Source organism: Pteropus vampyrus, unplaced genomic scaffold (genome assembly GCF_000151845.1).
Source record: "Pteropus vampyrus isolate Shadow unplaced genomic scaffold, Pvam_2.0 Scaffold56, whole genome shotgun sequence".
Lineage (NCBI taxonomy): Eukaryota > Metazoa > Chordata > Mammalia > Chiroptera > Pteropodidae > Pteropus > Pteropus vampyrus.
The window spans coordinates 810,039-826,027 of NW_011888837.1; the positions used below are offsets into that span (position 1 = coordinate 810,039).

General features: G+C 37.6%; 1 protein-coding gene across 1 annotated transcript in view; it reads left to right on the forward strand.

Annotated features, from left to right (window-relative positions):
• Positions 1 to 15,989, forward strand: part of SLC4A4 (solute carrier family 4 member 4) — a 273,776-nt gene that overhangs the window by 4,725 nt on the left and 253,062 nt on the right. Inside the window, exon 3 of the mRNA XM_011360616.1 lies at positions 13,596 to 13,775. Within this exon, the coding sequence (XP_011358918.1) occupies positions 13,596 to 13,775 (180 nt within the window). The remainder of the gene's footprint in view (positions 1 to 13,595; positions 13,776 to 15,989) is intronic.

The following is a 15,989-nucleotide window of genomic DNA, read 5'->3' on the forward strand; positions in this document are numbered from 1 at the left end:
TTAATGTATTTATTTTGATAAGAAAAAGAAGCCTCTAAAACACCTCTGCTTTATTCTTTTCTTCTTCTACTCTGTCTTTTGAGGAGAGAAACTAAAATGATGAAATGGTAGTTTCTGTCTTTTTGGAGGTCAGAATCTCAACATTTTACAAACATGAAATCATAATGACTTAAACCTATTTTTCACTAGAGGATATTATGATGATGTGTTTATGTCTATTGGAGGAGGTAGTATTCTAAAGAAAAAGCAGGGCCTGGTAGACATTTGTTAATAATTATAACGAAAAAAAAATGTAACTGTTGAGAAGGAGTGAATGAAAACCTATCGGATGAGAAGGGAGGGGCCGAGTTGGGGCTGGGGCTATTCTGAGCACTGGATATAAGTGTCTGGTTGCATTTTGGTGACCTCTTCTCTGCTGTTCACTCTAATTTCTGAGAAACGATGTGTACAGAGAAAACACTTGGGAAAATATTGCTGAAGGAAAAGCCTTCTTAAAAGAAACAATGTACTCACACATTGGAGAGCTTTGAAGAAATGTAGTGAGGTGTTTAAGGGTGGATGCCTGAATAGTAACTTGGGTTTCCCAGAGCAGGTCAAACCTATACAGACCTTTCCCAATGCTCTGCTTCTTTCTCCTCATGGCTTCAGCTGAAAGCCAGCCAGAGGCCCGCATGTAGACAGCACTTAGCTCTGGAGCTGTCTGACACTGCCTGCTGTTTCAGTCAGGTTAAATATTTGTATATAGATTTCTTTTGTTTCAAGGAAATGTGATGATAATTCCACGGTTATTTGAAAATGGACTCAGACATCCTTCCCAAAGTTTTCCAATGGCAGAGAATTCCCTGGTAGTTTAGTATGGCTAAAGCCCTCTTGAAGCTACTTTCCATCCTAGATGTCTACATTCCTTTATGGCAATAAGCCATAAAAAATTGAACTTGGTACTTGGGTTGTTTTTCACATGGATCCAGAAATTCTGATACACTTGTAGCAGTTTCGTCTACAGATTAAGTTTCTCTTTAGAAGCAGTTATATTTTTGAGACATATTGTTTGATATTTTTGGGGAAAGTCTTTATCATTTGTTTTATTCATGTGTTGTTAAAGCAAAGAGGCTAAACATCAGTTTGGGAATAAAAGTTTAAACTTGCTTTATTGTCGAATCATTGCATAAGTGAAAGACGGAACTTACAGTTTGGAGTTTGGATTTCTTGCTCTGTAAAATAGGAATAATAGAACATGCCATTCACCATAGAACTGTTTGGGCAGTCACCAGGGACAACGCCGCTGTGTCTGGCACCAAGGACAGGAGCGCTTCATACTCTACCACTCTCTGTACTTTTTTCTTTCTGCTTAATAATAGCCTCACCTCTAATTTTTATTTTCACCAATAATTAATATTATTCCAAAAATTTTAAGTGATCTAGATGATATATATTTGCTTAATTCATTTTTATTAACCCCTAACCTTTGCCTTCCTAACCACACTTACCTACTGCTTCTTGTGTTGGAAAAGGCAAGCTAGAATGATCAAGGGAAGGTTCCCAAGACCAGCTGTCTGTTTCTCTTTGGATTCATTCTGATTCCCTCTAAGCTCTGGGTGCGAGATCTGATTTTCATGGTTAGATTTTTCCAATACACATTGCCCCTAATTTGTTAAATTGCCTTCTTTTCCAAGAAGGGCATATTAACTCTTATTGTATACAGAATAAAATACAAACGTGTGCCCGTTGCCTAATAAAGCATGCAAATTTCCTTCTTCTGGAAAACAGATTTAAGTATGCAGTGTTTTTCTACCACAAAGAAGATTCAAAGGTCTATTATATGTACGTGTAATGTATAGCAACATATTTTATATGATACACATACAGGCTATTATGTAATTTAGGTGCCAATTAAATGAGAGTATGCAATAGTATAGAAATAATACTATGTATTTGAACTTGAGCTAAATATTTCCCTGTTTTTATCATCACAAGATTCAGAATCATTGGAGGAATTGAGAATCGGGACTGGTACGGGAGAGCAAAGAATGGAGTAAAGATGCATAAAGCTCAGTTGAGTCTCTCTGGTTGCAGTGGTGAGCTTGCTGGTGGGATTTTGTTGTGTTTTATTTTACTTTTTTGGCTGGTCATATTTAGCGGACTGAGGTGAGAGCCTGCCATGACAGAAGTTCACAGAAGATTACAAACATTGTACCCCTGAAGCTGCTGATTGCCAGGTGGGATGAAGGTGAGGGTAGGAAGGGTGGTGAGTGACATCCATTGACTCAGCAGTACATATAGGTGACTTAAATAACTCCCTTCTTTGAATAACTGCAAAAGCTTTTCAATCTAGCTAATTGTTTTTACCTTTCCGTAGAGTTAGAATTAGAAAGCAGCTATCCTAAGTGCTTTACCCAATGTATTCACCTTTCTTAATATTCTGTTGACTTTGAAAGGAGAACAAACTCTACATAAATATCTTGAGACATTATTCTGCTGACCCTTTTCATAGTGGGATGCTCAATAACATGCTCAATAACTTTTACCAGGCCCAAACTTTTGGAAATAAAAATAAGACCTGAATTTTAGTAATATCAGCCAACATACTGGCTTTAGAGGGCCAGAATTGCACATTTATAGATTGGTTAAATTACCACTCCAGCCTCAGCCGATGAGTAAATTTTCAACAAATAATTTTATCCCTACTGAAAAATAAAGAAGATATCTTTCTATAATGAAAGCTCATAAATGAATCCAGTGATTACACATATTTGGCAAATTAAATCAGCATCTGATTGTTCAGATACTTTTATTCAGTCTGTGCTGTGGGTTAGAGAACAGAGTCGAGAACCAGAAGCCTCGGGACCTGTTTTTGTTCCTGGCTCTGTCCTACCTTTTGGGATGACATGAGAACAATCATACTTGTGTAGTTACATTTTTTTTTTTTTCAGGCTAAGTGTAGTTTAACCTATCTTCTTGCCCACCTACCAGAGATGCTCTAAGAATTCTTAAAATTATCTAAAAAATACTTTAGTATTTGCAGTAAGCCATTGACAAATTAATTTCCAAATCTTGATTTTTTTTTTTTTTTTTTTGTACAAAGAAATAAGCATTTGCACTTCCTCATTTCCTAGTTTTGCTGGAGTAGAAGTAAACTAGTTTGAAATTCCAGGATGAATCCTATAAATTTAAGATATCATCTCCCTTGAATATAGCTCCTGTAGGTAATTTATTTTTACGCTCAACACTTTCTCACCAGTGGTTACTGTGACTGCAGAATGTTTTCAGAACTTAAAACTAATACTGATATCTAGTAATCAACAAATTAGTGGATTAGTATCTATGTTAACTGTTCTTATTAACTTTAACCTATGGACAATACTTTTTTTCCCCTTTAAGCTTATGAAAATGTTAAGAACAATTGCAGATGGAAGCTCTAATATGTTGCTTTTCTAGGCTTGCATGTATCACCAAATGTGATAATGTATTCTAGTTAGGGCCACAATTAATGTTCAGTCAAATCAACCAGTCATTATATTTAACGACACAAGGCTGATTGATACGATAATGTGGGTGAGTTTACATGAGAGACCAGGGTATACATCTCTTATAGAGTGACATTAAGTTGAGACCTAAAGGATGAAGAGGAATTAACTAGTTCAAGAATGAGGGCAGCATCACAGGCATGCGTGTGTAAAGGCCTAGAGGTGAGAAAGAGGGAGGCTAATTTGAGATGTGGAAATAAGGCCTATGAAGCCGGACCATGTGAATAGGGAGAGAGGTGGCCTGAGTTGTGTGGAGGCTAAAAATTATTTTTTTCCTCCCGCCTTCTATGTTCTTCTAACTGGGCTAATATTCAAATGAACAGAGACAGATTAACAGGAGAAAATGTCCAAAGTTTATCATACAAATGCACATTTAGGGGTGCCATGAGAAGGAGACCCGAAATACATTGGGCATTTGAGGCTTATATGTACATTGCAGACAAAGGAAAAAGGGGACAGAGCTCTGGGATTTTGAAGGGGAAATAGGCAATTTATAGGTAGCCAAGACAGAATTGAATACGTGGTAAACAAAATCCTGCTAAGCAACCCAGAAATAATCAGACACAGGTCAGACACAGGTTGGGGGAATCTAGCTAACAGGCCCCTGCTTGTATCCTTCTCATCTAATACTGAGATGAATATGCTAAGTAAGATGCCCTTCCTGGAGCAGGCCTTTCCATCTAAATCTCTTAGGCAGGAAGGCGGGGAGAGTCAAAGTTCTGAGTCTTTTGTTTCTTAATGTCCAGCTTAAAACAACATCCCAAAGGGTACATTTTGGGGAGGCAAAACTTTGGTCCCCTTCAGGTGGATAGGACCCAGATAATTCATGGCCTTTTATGCTATGCTGAAGATTTAGAATTTTATTGAGCGTGCACTGGGGAGCCATTGCTGAGGTTTTCGAAAAGGGAACTGATGATACAAAAGTCGCGTTTTAAAAAAGAGCCCTTTGGCTCACAGAATAGAGTCAGAGGACTGAACTGGGCTCTGTGAGTGCCAACATTTGGAGGCTGAGAAGGAGCAGTCATAGAAGTTGGAGGAAAACTGGGAAGAGGGTGCCTCTGAGGCCAAGAGAAGAGCACTTTCAGTATGAGTGAGTGATCCACAGTGCCGAATGCTGCTGGGAGTTGTGTAGAGGAGGGTAGAAAAGTAGCCAGTGGATTTGGCAAAAGGAAGATCTCTGGCTCTTGTTAGGAAAGAGTCGAATTAGAGTAGATTGAAGAGTATCCAAAGAGAAAGCTAGTTGGGAAGAGACTTTGAGAAATGGTAGAAAACTTTTAGCCTTTTCCTCTGTGTGCTCCATTACACTTAACCAATTAAAATACTTAGAATTGTTACAGAATTTTTAGAGCTAGAAAGGATCTTAGAGAAAATTTAGCTCAAAGTTCTCACCTTGCGGATGGATAGATGAGCCCTGGAAAGGTTAAAGTGATTTGCTTGCAGTAACAACAGTAGTCATTAGAATACCAAGGACAAAGAGCCAGGCTTCCTGACTTTCCCAGGTTAGTGCTCATTCCAAAAGAGTATGCTTGAGGTCTGTTCTCTCTGGAGCGAGAAAGGAAATTAGAGATGGTTGAGAGCTAGAAGCAGCACCTGAATAGAAGAATAGAAAGTAGAAAGAACCGAAAGGAGGAGAATAAAAGTTGTTGCAAGAGTTTATGAAAAGATGAGAGAGAAAGAAGACACAAGCCCAGCTGGCCTCATCATTTGAACAATTGCAGGTGATCAATGATCAGTGGGAGGACAGATGTCACAGCCAGAACATCTTCATATTCTGGGGCAGCTTATGGAACTGAGGGTTGTGGATTTAAACTTGTCATTCTGTGATTGTAAGAGAGAAACCTTTTTAGAGAATTCCTGAGTCCTTTTTTTTCTTCTAACTAGGTAATTACTAAGTTGAAAGGACTAACTTTTTTTTTGGCTGTTTTGCACATAGTGGACTGATCAGGGGCTGGTATCATGGTAGTGGGAAAGGGGGAAAGAAAACCTTAGATATCTTGGGACTGTCAAGAGTCCCAGTCTCTATATCATTAACTGACTATTTGGCTTTAGGCGGTCCACTGGTAAATGAAGAGGTTGAATCAGGTGATGTTTGTCATTTCAACTCTGAAAGTATGATTCTGTGCTGTTGTGTCAGTGAATGCCATTCTCTTTTTTTGGTTGCATGTGGAAAACCATAGTCATGAAGATTCTGGGATTGGCTAATTTAAATCTCTCATAGCACTTTCCTTAGTTCTTGGTCATTGTTATAACCTTTCAGCATTATCCATGTCTCACCTATATCACAGATATGTGAATTATGTGAACTAATGTTAAATATTTGACACCTGATTAGCCATGAGTCCACTAACTCTGTGGTGGATTATCTGTCTATAGCAGCTAAAGACTGTTCTTCCTATTGCCCAGCCAGGGCTTAGGCCAGTGCTAAAAGGGAAGCCATAATGGAGTGGGAGATGGACAATGTGGTTGAGATGAGAGTGTGAATGTGTGCATTTATGTGTCACTCTAAGCTGCTTCTTTGGCTGCAATTGCAAATCTAATTATCAGTGACCATTAGATTAGCCATTGTTTTCTCTTTTCCAACCCTATTTCCCATTCAGTTGTACAAATGGTGACTATAAGAGAAACAATGAAAACTGTCAGTTCTCTGTGGTTGACTCACAGGTGGATTTTGTCTGACTGCATGTATACTGCACATTAAAATCCTCCAGTTCTTTTGGGGTTCTGGGTGTCAAGATAAGTAGGGGTTCCTCTCTTCATATTGGGTGGTTCCTTTTTGTTCTTAGCAGTGCCCTGCCTGGCACTGGCCTTCCCAGGCCGTTTGGCTCCACTCTACTCTTTTAAGTCAAATAAAAGGATTAACAGATCTGGTTCCTGGGGGTTGGGACACACTACATGAAAGCTCCAGGGGAGACTCTACCCAGGGCAGGGTGCAGATTGCCAGGCACTTGCTTCTTGGCAAGATGAGGAAAGACTAAGGTTATGGAAGGTGTTCATTCTGTTAAGCAGGTAAACTCTGTATAAGTAAAACAGCAGACAGGGGGACAGTTAGACTTGACCTAGACCTGGCTACTCTGTCCTGCTCAGGTGGGGTGAATGCCCTGTTGTGCCTGTGCTAAAGAACAGAGGGGCCTCGAAAGTTATTATCGAGCTCAAGATGGGTATGGATGCGGAGAAATAGTGCTTTGTTTTTTTCCCCTTTGACACGTGTCAACTTTATTTATTTTGTGTCTACTTTGTCAACATTATTTGATTTGTCTATAAAAATCTCTCTATCTCTATATATCTCCCTAAAGAAATGATGCAGATTTTACATATATATATATATATATATATATATGTATATATACATAAATATATACATATATAGAGTGAGAGAGATTATATTTTATATCTATACCTATGAATCTAAAAGAGATCTAAAAGTTAAAATTACTTTGGAGAATCAACTTTTTAGAGATTGTGAAGCACCTCAGGAACTGCAGTTTATAAAAGATAAGGTGATTTTTAGTCCTCTTTATTCATTAAAGTAGGTTCTCATAGTACCTTTAAGTGGTTGTTGTAGCCTAGATATTTTCAGTGATTGATGATCACTAAACATAATAAAGTTGTATTTCTTTAAAAACATTCACCATTTCAAATATTTATAGTGCTGGTCAGTTTTTGACTCTGTTATCCACTGTTAGCGATGAAAACTGTGATGAAAGCTTCAGTGTGTTGGTCTTAGGAGCTGCACCTGAAGACCTTAGAAGTTTTTTGCTAAATACGAGCCGTTTGGAAGCAGATGTTGAAGTTTCTGAGCTAAAGGACGGGAGTTGACTCCCTTTCAAGACCTTTCTCCTGTAGCTGTTTTCCTGGAGATTGTTATCATCTTTATCAAACATTAAATATTAAAAGTTCTATGCCAGTAAACACCAGGTAACAAGCTGAGATTTCTTATCGGTCTTGCTTAGGGAACCTCAGGTCGCCCTAAGGATTTCTGGGAGGCAATCAGTGAACAAAATTCCCATGAGGTTCAGTGGGAAGACAACTATGTCCCTGTTTTTCATTGTTTTATTATTTATTTCTTTGCATGCGTGATCCTAAGTGTAATTAGTATTAATATTAAAATATATTACCCATCAGCATTTAAAATGATCTATAAATAAATTACATATGTAATATGTAATTATCTATTAATAAACATATGCATTCTTTTTTCCTATGTGCAAAGTTGCCTCTATCCAAAATACAAAAATAGAAATCATCCCTTGTCCTGGATGGTGGTGTATGTTTGAAATGTGGACCCTCATGAAAGCATTTTGCAAGGGCTGACTTGCCCCCGTTAACTGCAAAATCTCACCATGTCTTTCGAATGAGATTTTCTTTTCACAAGCTGGTATTGATGCCCAAGTAACTCAGCAATTTTACTTTGGTTATAGCTTATTAGAACGGCTTAGGGACACTCTTATGGGTTTGTGAGTAAAAAGCTAGCAAGTCATTTGTATTTCATTTATTAAAGTTTTTAGGATTATACATGCTATTCTATTTCTTGTTATTTAAAGTGCCGAACACAAAATCTCTGTGGCATCTGGACTTAATACTGTCATTCTATTTAAGGATTCTTATGCATGTACTTCTAAAATCATCTTTGAGATTTTTTCTTTTGGCTGAAGAAGTAAAGTTTTTATGGCATCTTTGTGTAATCTATCACTCATCCAGGGTCTTTGCCTCGTCTACATTTTTTAAATTTCATAATTAGAAAGAAATAATAAATATCTCTTAATTTTGCCTCCCTCCCCTACATCCCGTTGGCAACATGTTTTAGGCATCTTGGCATAAGACCAGGTTACTTTAGATAAGCCAGGGAAGGCAGTGTTTAAGTTATATTTGGAGAATCTTGCTGATTAGTTCTAAAAGAATGATATAAAGTGCCAAGTGTTGTGAAATCTTTGCTTTAAACTGGAGAGAAAAGAAATTCAGTTGATTATAGAAAGAGCAATAATGTGGATAAGAATCAAACTCGGAACATCGTCCATGTTTAATCAGAGAGATGTATGTAGGAGTCTGAGGGTAGAGAGTAGGGATGGCTAGGGGTAGGTGTAGAGGAAGGTAGATTTCTGGGCAAAGATTTAGGCCTATAAATTTAGATCTATCTGAAGAGCCACCAGAGGACAGGTGTAATTTTCGCCCAGAAATCTACTTTGTGATTACCTCCAGCTACCTCTAGCCATCCTCATTCTCTACCCCCCCGTATTGACATCTCAGGTTTTAAAAAATATTTGTATATTGCCTTGCTTCAAAAAAAGTTAGTGTGAAGGGAAAAAAATGGCTGAAAATATGGAAGAGTGAGGTTAATGTATAAAATGCATGTAACAAAACTCTACCCAGGTTGGCCCGAGAGTCATCTCTTCTATTTCTAGCAGTCAACATGAGGAAGGAAACATAATCAGTTGTAAGATCGATGGCATAAATATAGTATATATTACAACAAAACAAAATAAAACAAAAACAAAACACCACCAAAGCAGTGATGAAGTGCTCACTATTGTTAATATTGACACTCAAGAGGGACTTCTTTTGTGGGATTTTATGAGTTCACTGGTGACAATATCCTTGACTTCCCTGAACTTTGGTTTCTTTGCTTGTACAGTGGGGATAATAGCAATATTTAATTCTCACAGTTGTGAAGACTGCTTGAGATAATAGAAGAGCCCTCTAGCCAGAACCTGGCACATTTGTAAGGACTCAATAAATGATTTCTATCATCTGTGTGTACTGTAAACACATCAATATGTTTCCAAAAGGAGCTAATAGATCTATCTTGCATATAGAGGCATATGTTATTAATCACTCAGTTCCTCAGAAAATGTTTGGTATAAAACCCTTTTCTGGTTTGATGGGTTTAATTCTCCAAAGTCTTAAATCATCCTTGGTAGCAAAGTGGATATCTGTGAAAGCCTCTTTAACTTGAATGATTAGAGAGTTACTAAATATAAGGGTTCTCTGTTGGCCTGAAAACATGATAGCCACTATCAGGATTATTTGTTTAGAAATATCTTAGGAATTGGGAGAATAGGACATGAGAGCTTCACAGTACTTCACAGTTTTCAACTGAGGTGGAGCAGGTGATGGGCAGAATCAAGAATCATCTGGTGATAATTTCTGACATTCGAAGATAACCTGGAAAGCCATGTTTTCTTCCCACTTGTACTGGCAGTGGGATGATTGTAAGATAGTCCCAAGACATTTAGAGTTTGAGTGGAATTTGCACCATCTGTCAGAGAATGGCACGCAGGGTATTTATCTGTACACATGATACTGAGACCACTGCCAAATCAAGGACTGAGTGCCCTTTGACTCACACCTAAATAAATATCGTCAAATGTAAATTATCGTAGTTTTACCTTATGAAATTTTGAGTAGCAAGAATGTAACCTTTTTATAATAACATTTTAAACAATCACCTTTTCCTTATGAATTATTGTCATTTAAAAAACATTTTGCTCCTTTTTATACTATCTCTGGAAGCACTTTTACTGACATTTCTGGCAGAGAATTTTTTTTTTTTTAAGCCTGAACTTTCCTGATGAGTTAAGCAGGTAACTGTCCCTGATTCTTTGAGCATCTTATCGTTTTGTAGACTCTTGCTAGATTAGAAAGCTTTTCTGTCAACGTTTCTCGTTTTTACTTTACATGTTAAATAATACTATACTCTCAACCTTTATGGCTTTCCTAAGAGCTTGCTGTCATTTTATGAGCTGTGATTTTAAAATTAGCCATCAATCTTCATAACATATCTCTGAGACAAGTACGGATATTTTAATGAATATAAATATTGACATCCACCGATGATAGTCTTATCAAAACAGCATATTTTCATCAATAATTCTATTGATCCTGAAGACAGGTGTTCTGTAGGGTGGTAAGAATGCTTCCATCACAACTCATTTTACTTTTGGTATTTTTGTACTTTTGATATTTTGGTTCTTACCACATACAGCTTATAAAATATTTGGTCACAACCTTGAGAAAGCATGTCTAACCCCCCACTCGCCAGGGCAAGGCTATATTTCCTCTCTTCTCATGGGCAAGAAGCTGAGGTTGGAAAGAGGTTGAGAAGTGATTGTTGAAACACAGGCACTGTCCCTAAGTTCATAAAGGTTTATTTAACCTCAGGACCATGTACCTTTTCCTCTATCTGAACACAAGACAGGAAAGAAAATTTGGTTACCAGTAATGTGTGCGAGGACAAGGAAGGTGCTTTGCATTTCGGATGGCCCATCTCAGTGTCATTATTTCCTCTGGCATCCTTGGGAAGGCAATTTCTTCCTTACTCAGATATTACTGCATTTTACTGTGCTCTCAGGATCCCCACAAAAAGTCCATAGCATACAATACAAAATATATATGACTTACTGTTGAATCATACACTTGAAACTTACTGGATTTCATTAACCAATGTCGCCATAATTAAAAAAAAAAAAAAAAAAAGTCGTAGCCCTGTGGGCACCAGAGAGTTGTAGCTTCCCAGAGGCCATCACCCAGAGTGTCAGAAATGCCTGAAAGTGGCTGTATGGGATGGGAGTGGGAACAGACCTAGCTAGAACTCGGCATATTTGTAAGTTTTCAAATGGACATGAAAGCTCTTTTTTAATCGGTAGAACTGTTCTAAAATTGGATTATAGTGATGATTGTACAACTCTGTACGTGTACTAAAAGTCACTGAATTATACCCTTAAAATGTTTGAATTTTATGACATGTAAATTATACCTTGATAAAGGTGATTAAAAAAAAATGCCTGAAACATGGGCTGTCTTGAAAGGAACCACGTTTCATAGCCAGCATCATATCTGAAAGCTTTCCCGCCTGTCTTAGTGTGTGACACAGTGAGTGGGGGAAGGCAGCTGAGACCGGAGCTGGAGGAAATGGGGATAAATTGACTCTTACTCAGAAGGCAGGGAGGAGGCCTCTGATCACAATGGGAATAAAATGATGCCCTTTTTGTAGTGATGACAACTCAAATTATTTTCTAAAACGTGAGGTATGTTACTCTCCATGGCCTTTGAAAGCTCACTTTCTGAATTGCCCTAACTCTTTCATTTGGTGGATAACAACAATACTTTATAGCCAGAAATCTTACCTTCAAATCCTATCAGCCCATAGACTGTCCTTTAAATGTCCTTTATCAGATGTACTATATAGATTTGGGTAAATATATTAAAAAATCTTTCCATATAACATTAATATAACTTATGTAGCTTAACTGCCATTTTCTCTTAGTTGCCATTATTTAATGATGTAGAAAAAAATGTGACAAGTTTTAACAAAAATTCCAATTTCTTCATTTTTTTCATGATGTTTTCCTAATTTTTGAATGAAGGCAACCAAGCTTTCAATGTTTGCTTTACCAAAGATATTGGTTGGCTTCGCTTACATATATTGTGTGACTTGAGATAAAGCTCCGTCAGTAACTGGAGCTCAGGAAATAATTGACACTGTTACTTAATTCACATTGTTTCTGAGACATTTCCTACTTCCTAATGTAATATAACTTTCCCATGAGAACAATTTGCTTGCAAATGGTTAGACATGATATATTTTTCATTGGTACATGCTCTGTGAGGAAAATTTCATGGTACTTTGTAGTAATTGAGTTGGTCTGTGTGTCTGTGTGTTTGTATGTGTGTTGGTGGGGGGAGGTTCACATATTACATACATGCCTCCAACTTTATTCCAAGCATCAGATGTTTTCTTTTTAATGCTAACCCATTCACTTAGGGTTCTGTATTCCTTCATTGGAATATTCCTTCAAGCTCTTTCTTGGGGGAGGATGTATTGTTTTAATCCTTCCAGTTTAAGGGAACACCCTTGTGAATTATGGTGTTTTTAGATATGGCTAATGAGTTACTGCGGAAAGTAATTCACAACAATTTGTATCAGACAAACTGCATGTTTGCGTATTACATGTAGGTGTATGATATTGTCTGTGGCACTGGAAAGTGGTCTTCAAGGGAGAATTCCAGAATGGGAGAGGAAACCCATAGATGAGAAAATCCAATTTGTATTTTAAAAAATAAAAGTTTTCACATTACTTTTGAAATGGCGATCCCCACATTCAGAAGTTATGCTGTGTATAAAGTGAAAGTAAAAGTTTCCTAATTAAAAAAAAAGTGTGGAACTTTGAGTTCCTTTTTTTCTATCTTATCAGATTTTGTAAAAATAATACCACTTGTCAGTTTTGCAGCTTCTTCCATCTAGAGAACTAAAAGCATTTCACAATCTTTTTTCCTTATGCCCTTCTCTTCAAGGCAATTTTTTGCTGGGCTGGGTTTATTTTTATCATTGCAACAACCAGTTTTTAGAAACTTTTGGGAACGAAAAAAGAAAAATGAGAATGGCACTGTAGCTGACATTCCTTTTAGCTGCTTCCTAGTGCGAACATTTGAGTATTTCTAAAATCTTCTAAGTATGTCTTATTTTTTCTGTTTGTCCCAGTTCTAAGTCTCTATTCTGCTTATTGGGTTAAAAAAAAAAGTTTTAGTGTAAAACCTTATCCCCAGCAGAATGACTTCTTGAACTTTTAGTTAGATCTTTATCCTTTACTGCTCCAAGAACTCCTTTTCCAGCACACTGTTAAGTATAATCGCGGACTCATCGGAGGTTAGAACTGGAAGGGCCTCTGGGAGTTACCCAATTTCAGTCTCTCATTGTACAAATGGTGAGATGGAGGCCCAGAATGGTTAAGGGAGATGCTCAAGGTCATATATAGCTAGCTAATTGATGGCAGAGGTCTGACTAAAATCAAGGATTCCTGATTTCTGGTTTGGTATTCTTTGCTTTTTCTTAACAAAAATAGTTTATCAGGATAGAATTAGAGGACACACTCACAGAATCCTCCTGCCAGCCAACAGATTAAATTGCACTCTCGCTAACTGATAATTGGGAGGGACTTTATTTTTCCAGTTTGAGTTTATTTGTCCAATATAGAATGGTATTGTTGAATTTAAGACACTTTCTTCTTACCTAGCACAATTTATAGGCAGCAGAGAGTGTGATTTGAAATGATTGGTGATTTATGTACCTTCCTTTAGGCCACCACACCATCTACATTGGGGTCCATGTGCCGAAGAGCTACAGGAGAAGGAGACGTCACAAGAGAAAGACGGGGCACAAAGAAAAGAAGGAGAAGGAGAGAATCTCTGAGAACTACTCTGACAAGTCAGATGTGGAAAATGCTGATGAATCCAGCAGCAGCATCCTAAAACCACTCAGTGAGTACTCTCTGGGTGTCGGTGCCTCTCTCTGCCTCACTCCTACATCCTTGGGAAAGACACTTTTTGGGATCCTGTTGCCAATGGGGAGGGATGCAATAACGTGGGGATGGTCTCCTCTAAAGAACAATGTCTATGGAGATGCTTTTCTTGTCCCAACAGTTTGGTCTAGGAAGAGATCTGGTAAAAATTTTGAGTTGGTCAAAAAAGATCTGACAAACTATAGGCATGGTCAGGTGTCCTACATTTTGATTAGTGAAAAAGGGCAGAGTATTATTGATGGTTTTTAACTACAGTAGTCAACAGTATCTGGAAGATTCTTAAAGAAATTTTTTGATTGTTTCTGCTTAGAAATAGGTTCTATTGAATCAGTAGGTCAAGATGAGAATTATAGGTATATATTTATATAGATATACATTTATATAGATATAGATATAGATGATACTTACAGGGTTATAGGTAACATTTAACCACGTTGTGGACCAGATGGATGATTTAAAAAGGAATAGTGGAGAAGCATCCTGTAAGTCAGAAAAGAATGTAGAGTGACACAGCTCTTGAAATGTTGAACATATTAGATATCATACTTTGCATAAGAGTGTTACTAAGAACAGAATAGCAGGATTCAAGTGATAGGGTAGACTGTTTAAGGTGCATGTGCATGTTGCTTTTGTTTCTTTCGATGTGGAGAATATTTGGCTATCTAGGTAACTCTGTGTCTGAGTTGAGAATGAATATGTACAGTCGAAGGGAGAAGCATTAGAAACAACTGCCAGTTCTGGGAGATTTCCCGACAGGAGTTACATAGTGACAGCTTTTCATGTTGGCAAGGCTCTTTACATTCTTCATCTCTTTGCTACAGTTGCAGAAATATGTAACCTGCTATAAAATGCATTAGGGGTAATACAGATAAAGATCCAGTTCAGCCATTGTGGGTGATGAGAGGCCAAAATCAATGAATTAACAGCTCAGAAGTGTTGCAAAATAAATTTACAGAGTTAAATTAAAGAGGTTGTGAGGTGTAGTGATGTGAATTTGTGAATCCTGTATAGTCTCGCAATTGGAACTGAGCATGTGCCTTAGAAGCTGGAGTGGTATTATGCTGGGAGGAGGAACACAGATGGACCACCAAATTAAAGATAAACATTTTGAGGAGAATTTGGAAATGGACCACTAAATTAAAATTTAAAAGTGTTGTAGTAAATCTAAGACTTAGAAGGAACCAGAGAGCAGGAGTCAAGAGTTATGTACTTTTCAATTGCAATGTTGGGGGAAAGCCTTTCTGAAGGGAATCTTTCATACATTGACTAAAAAAAAAGGGGGTCTGTTTCAAGTAAAGTCCTTGAAATGCAGATAAAAAAGGTCACAGTTAACAATGTGGAGGAACAAAGATAACATCCGTTTTCCAATAAATTACTGTTGTCTATCTCGATTTGCTATCCATTTCGGCAAAGCCTGAGTCAGAATCAGAAGTGCTCTCCCCAGTGTATGTGTGTTTGATCTCTCTCTCTGTGTCTCTCTCACAGTCATCCCTCATTCTACAATTTAAGAACAAGAGTGCATCATCACTGTAAATACTAAAAAGGGAGAGGTGCTCACCTAGACAAATGGGCCAAAGGCTTTTGAGATGATAATTATACATCAGCTTTGTAGGAAACGCAATGGAAACAATGCCAGTAATACTCAAGTTAGTAACCGAGAATGAACTGATCAGGAAGGTAGTGAGACCAAGTGTGTGTCTACCATGGAACTACTGTTGCTCTCTGTGGCATTTGGGGACCAGTTTGAGTGCAGCATGTATAATAAACAAGGCAGTTGGTTCTCTTTACCCTCAGGGTTCTCCTCCGTGGGGAGTACTGCATTGCGTTGTATGTTTGGTTTCTGAAAGGATCGTATGAGAGACCATTGCTAAAGACAAAATTGTTTAGTGATTATAATGAAATTATTTATAAATTTGCATTTTATAGTTAGTAATTTTCCTGCTAGTCAGTAAGTTATGCTGTAATATGCCTTTAACATATTCGACATGAGTCATTCAATTCAGCATGAAGATCCCCTTAGAAATTGCTGTATGTTCTCTCCACTGCTTATCTTGGAGACTAGATGAATTGGTAGCTGGTTTATCTGTTGTAACCCTACTTAAAATGTTATACTCATTACACTCAGCTGTAGAAAGACATTTAACCATATGATTTTGGGGAAGCTACAGGGTTT